At 40.0% G+C, this 5,488-nt stretch overlaps 2 protein-coding genes across 2 annotated transcripts in view; both read left to right on the plus strand.

Annotated features, from left to right (window-relative positions):
• Positions 1–2,512, plus strand: part of PSME4 (proteasome activator subunit 4) — a 91,462-nt gene extending 88,950 nt beyond the window's left edge. The window contains exons 46-47 of the mRNA XM_019662108.1: positions 351–492; positions 1,020–2,512. Coding sequence (XP_019517653.1) covers positions 351–485 — 135 coding nt within the window. The 3' untranslated portion in view covers positions 486–492; positions 1,020–2,512. The remainder of the gene's footprint in view (positions 1–350; positions 493–1,019) is intronic.
• A 2,523-nt stretch (positions 2,513–5,035) lies between these two features.
• GPR75 (G protein-coupled receptor 75) overlaps positions 5,036–5,488 on the plus strand; it is an 8,242-nt gene continuing 7,789 nt past the window's right edge. The window contains exon 1 of the mRNA XM_019662133.1: positions 5,036–5,052. The gene's annotated coding sequence lies outside the window, so the exon portion shown is untranslated. The remainder of the gene's footprint in view (positions 5,053–5,488) is intronic.

A 5,488-nucleotide genomic window follows, 5' to 3' on the forward strand; every position in this document is an offset into this window, starting at 1 on the left:
GTCCCAAGCCAGCTCTTAACCAACGTGCCACTCGGCTGGCCCTGGTACCTATATTCTTAAACAGCTCAGATGATCAATGACTGTCCTTTTCACCTTGGTAAATTGATGTTCAGTGTATGTTGAAACTGGTTTAACAGTGTGGTGTAAGTTCCAGTAGCTTGTCCTACAGTGCAGCTAGTAATTTCAAAAGTGATCTTGGTGGCTTTTTGAAGTAGGATCGGCTTGTAGGTTTTGTGAAGAGTGAGATCTGAAGCCTAGAGGGTTTGTTACTTAACTAAAAGTATGCTAAATATAACCCTCATTGTTCAGAGATGTTAAAATAAGATGTATGTGGGTTGCCTACACTACAGATGACTGTAAAGAAGACCTTATCCAATTTCCGAAGGACGCACCATGACAACTGGCAAGAACACAAACAGCAGTTCACTGATGACCAGCTGCTCGTTCTCACTGATCTCCTTGTGTCACCATGCTATTATGCATAGAAGGGGGGTAAGTCAGCAAAATTCTGAGTTTACTGAAGTCTGATATCCTTAGGCATGTGTCATTTGGTTTGATGACTGAGAAGTAGGTACCCATCAGTTTTTTATTTCTGCTGGCATTCTTAAATGTCATTGTTTAGATAAAGATTTTTTTTAATATGACGTTTGCGATTGGTAGAGGAAGTAAGTTCCCAGAGGATTTTTCCTTGATACTCTGCTTCGGGTATTAAGCAGAGAATTGATGTGACCGCCCTTAGACCTTTATAAATGAATAGGCTTAGTAGCTTGGAAATGGTTAGAAAATAAGAAATCTTATTCTTAGTTTCCCCAAGAGTGGGGCCTGGGCATTTTGGGTTGCTGTGAGGACTCTAGGTTCTATATAGTTGTGAGAACATTTCATTATCAAGTATGTATGAGAGAGGGAGGACCCAGAAGCCTTTCTACTGGGATAGGAAGAATAAAGAGAATTTCACTTATTGGACTTATAGAGTTGGGTGTCCTGTTGGCTGACTGATTTATTTTTCCTCCCTGATACAGATGAGTAGTCCTCACTTCAAGCTCTTTTCATCAAAAATTCCAGATCCTCAGGTACATCTGTGGTGGCTGTCTGCAGGTTTTAAAACTCTGCTCTTTTGAGCTTTCATCATTTTGGTGGTTTCTGTGTTTGGTCTCATTAGTCTGCATCCCACAGGTTTTCAGCTGCCATTTTGATTTTCTAACTTGTTCGTAACTGTTTCCAAAATATTGATCAATTTTTCTTGGAGGCATCTGACAAAGCCACAGTGTCTCAGACTAGAGTTGATTACCCAGTATGATCATGGCATCCAAGACCAAACAGAGTCTAGAGACTCATTGAGAAGCAGTTTACTTGGAATGGAGAATACCCATCTGTAATACAGGTCCTGCCATTTCATCTCAAATTATTTTGAATTCTTTCGAAATGGCTGTTGGATTTAGATGGAAATAGGGCTGTGGGCCATAAATCTGAAGCCTGGAAAGCCATGAAGATGGAAGGAAAAGAGAACAAGCCTGGAACCTAACCAAGGACCTGATGGATTGCTTGACCAAGCCACAGAAGTGAAGTCTGTCCATGTGCTTCCCACAGACTGGAGTTTTTGGTGCTGAATAGAAGAGCAGTTGCTGAAAAACTGGGGGTTTGGTGAATAAATTTTTGATTGATTGTTGTGTGTGTATACAACGTGTGATTTTGAAAATAAACAGCAACAACTATAAAAACCTTGACTGGGTGATTTTTACCTGTTTTCTTTACAAATATTGTTTGACCCTTTGAAAACTGTTAGACTTCACCGAATGAAGACTGCTGTGTTTGTGGGAATTCTGTATTTTTTTCTTTTTTTCCTTTTTGTTTTTTTCTTTTTGCCTGCAGAATCGTTGAGAGACTAAAAAGTCTTGATATTTAATTGACTTGTTTAATAAATGTTATATAGATGTAAAAGACTGTATAAACTGTAGAGATAGCATTGGCAAGACTTTGTACAGATGCAACCTTTTACACAACGCCAGTGTGTAATTAATTTGTAAAGATTCACATGTAGCTCTTTATTATAGTGATTTTTGGCTTTTGTACCGATTGAATGCCATTTTTTGTTTTTAAATTATTTTCTTTTCATGTTACAAAAGCTGAGGTGTGGGGTTTTGTTTGAGTTCACTTAATGTTAGAATGTCTGAATTTTTATGTAACCTTTTTGTGTGCATCTCTGAATGCGAACGCCACATGTTTGCCTATGACAAGTTTATAGAATGCAAGTTACCTTCTAGGTTAAAGTAATTCACAGGTTGATGAATGTCATCTTGCAACACACTCTGTACAGTCTTCCTCAAAGGAACACTACACTATATTTTTTAGTATCAATTTGCTGAGTGACTCGATACAGACCTAAGCACAGCAGAGGTCCTGGTACAGTGTTTAAGTGTCAGCATACACAGGCGTAATCCCTGTATAGAGTAGTGCCAAACTGATTATTTCATTGTGTAATTAGTTTAAAACCCAATAAATGGATTGTTTTTAACACCTGGCTTTTGTCTTCATTAAGAGGAGAGAACAGTTTTGTAGGCAGTAACTCTCATGGATTCCTTTTGCATCCATAGATCTGGGTCTGTAAATTCCTGCCTCCTGACCATAATGAATTATCTGGATTGGTCCTGTCTGTGGTACAATAGCTAATAGCCACGTGTGAGTTTGCATCTCAATTAAAAATTCATTTCCTCAGTCTCACTAGCCACATTTCAAATGCTCATTAGCTACTTGTGGTTAGTGGTTTACCCTATTGAATAGTACAGATCAATGTTTTCATCAGAGAGTTCTGGACAGCACTGATTTAGATGGTGGTTTCTCAAATTGATGGGACTAAGAATCGTGGGGATTTTGTTAAAATGTGATGTTCCTAGCTCATGATTTTGATACCTCATCCTGAGACCACACTTTGAATAGTGAAGCGTTTTATTGACCATTTCAGCTTTTGCTAACTAAGCTTAATGAAACTATGCCTTAGCCAAGTGGAAGTTTAAAAAATATAAGATACTGGACCCACTGTGTTTCTCTATCAAAATTTCTGTGGTTGGGGCTCATCGTCATCTAAAATCTCCATAGTGCTACATCTGTGCAGCCAGGATTGAGAACCACTTAGAAGACTCAGGCCCCCTATAGACCTAAAAATGGTACAAATCTGAGTTTCTATTAATAACATGTGCCCCATGTGATTCTCATCCCAGGTTTGGAAGTTGCTTATTACTGCGATACCCCAATCTGGTTATACTGTGAATTATTTAGTTCCCTAAATTTTCTACCAGGGGCCTCAAGAATGAAAGTGGGGAGGGGGAGAAAAGGGGTGGATGGCTACCGTGGTCCAAGATGGTTCTTAAGTGTATGTTGTATTAAAAAGAATGGAGAAGGACAAAGCAGGAACAGTGTTAAGGGAGGCAAGAAGAATTTGGCAGGGTGGGGTGGGGTGGTAGCAGGCTAATGGTTAAAAGTCTGCCCATTGAGTCAAGGTAGGTTTCTAGATGGAGGGATGAGTGATGGACAGAGGAAGCCTGTATCTTTGAGGTAAGAGCTACTAATCTAAGTTTCTAAATTAGATCTTTTAAACAAAGACTACAATGTTTCTTTCAAAATTTAGAGGAAAGTTTACCCACAGTTTTTCTTGTTAATATAATTGTTTTGAATATTGCACCATTGTTGAACATCGAGGTTGTTTTCAGTTTTCCCTACTGCAAATTACATTGCAGTGAACATTTTCATAACTTTATGCTTAATTTTTTTCCTTCAAGCATTTCGATAGGATAAATTCTAAGGAGTGAGATTTTTGGGTCAAGGATCTAAACATTTTAATTGGCTCTGATAAATGTTTTTCTCAAAGTGCACATGTATCAACTTGCATCGCCAATGATAGTATTAGAATGCTGGCTTCCTGGCAAATTAGTAGCACATTCATATTTTAACATTATAGCCAGCCCTGCTTGTGGGGTTTTTTTTTTGCAATTTTCCATTTTTTGAGTATTAAGCCAGTGTTCTTCCTAATTTGGTACACTTTGTAAATTATAGTAACTTTAGCCTTGCCGATGGTACTAACTAGTTCTGGAATCTTGGTTCCTGATTTCCTCTTATAGATCTCTAGAATCCTTTACAACCTGTGAATTTTCTTTTTTCCCCCACCTCCCCCAGTATTAGATAATTTCTCCTATAGGTGTAACTGCTTCATTCCAGCACAAACCAACTGTAATCTGTTGTGTCCAAATACCTGGAAATGAGCTGGCAATTGCTTAAGCAGTAGCTAAGTAATATGCAAAGGGATATAAATTGAGTTTCCACTCTCAATACTAACCTTTTTCTGTTGATTATTTTTAGGGTCCAAGGTCACCACTACAACATTGATTAGAACTGCTGCATTGCAAGTAGCTGGGAGTGGAGTATAAGGTGGGTGGGAATTAATTGGAAAATTTTCTTGAAGTTATTTCTTAACAGAATTCTGAGAATATAGTCAACTCCTGGACTGAATGTCTATTTCATAACTTGTCCAGCCCTCTTGTTTTTCTCTTGGTGAAAGCACACGGGAACTTGGAAAGATAAGTTATATGCATAAATAAACTTCTTTGGTACTTGTTGGTATCTAACAGTTCTATTTAAAAAGATAAACTTAGCCAAAATAGGATTTCAGTAGTAATAGTCTAAGTATTTTGTTTGAACGGAATTTTCTGGCACCAGGGTGAAAGGAAAGAGCATTCCAAATAGCATTCTTTCATTATTTCTGAAGAGTACCCCTGAGGTTAGAAAAGGACAATAGTAAGACCCTAATTACCCAGAATAGCGAACGTACTTAAGGAATGCTATTTGATGGTTCTGAGACTAAAGCCCATTTTAGGAGTTGGTTGTTTTGGACATGTTATGTGGACTTGAGAAGAATGAGAGGATGGGAGTTTTTGCTTTGTGTTCCTGCTTACTAAAACTTGCCTGGCTGCACACCTAGCCCCGTTGCTCTTCAAGATAAATTTTTTTTTTTTTTTTTTGCATTCAGCATTACTGCCCGTGATGGCTTGGCTATTTGCTTAGGTAATGTTTTGCTTTGCTTTTGTTTTCTAGTGATTCCCCTTGCTGAGTTCCCTCAGGAAATTCATTAATACTTTCAGAGAGCTGAGAGGAAAAAAAAAATAGGATTATTTTATTTTACATTAGGTAGCGTTGGTTTGATTTAAATTGTTATGAGTTGATTTGCAAATTCTATTTCTCAAAGGAGCACACTGGACGCGGCCGCCAGTGTGACCCAGGAGGACACGTGTGAGCGGCCGCCCGGAGCGCAGCGGCGCGGGCCGCGTTCCTGCCCCCGGAGCGCAGGCCGGTGGGCGGCGGGCCTGGCGAGGCGCCGGGAGGCCCCCGACGCGCGGCGGGGGTGCGCGGGGCAGGCGGGGCGCCAGGCCTGGTGTCCGGCGGAGGGGGCGGCGCCCTCCGCGGCTCCGTGACGGCGGCTCCCGGGACGCGCGGAGGCGGC

This window comes from Hipposideros armiger, unplaced genomic scaffold (assembly GCF_001890085.2).
Source record: "Hipposideros armiger isolate ML-2016 unplaced genomic scaffold, ASM189008v1 scaffold_366, whole genome shotgun sequence".
Taxonomy (NCBI): domain Eukaryota; kingdom Metazoa; phylum Chordata; class Mammalia; order Chiroptera; family Hipposideridae; genus Hipposideros; species Hipposideros armiger.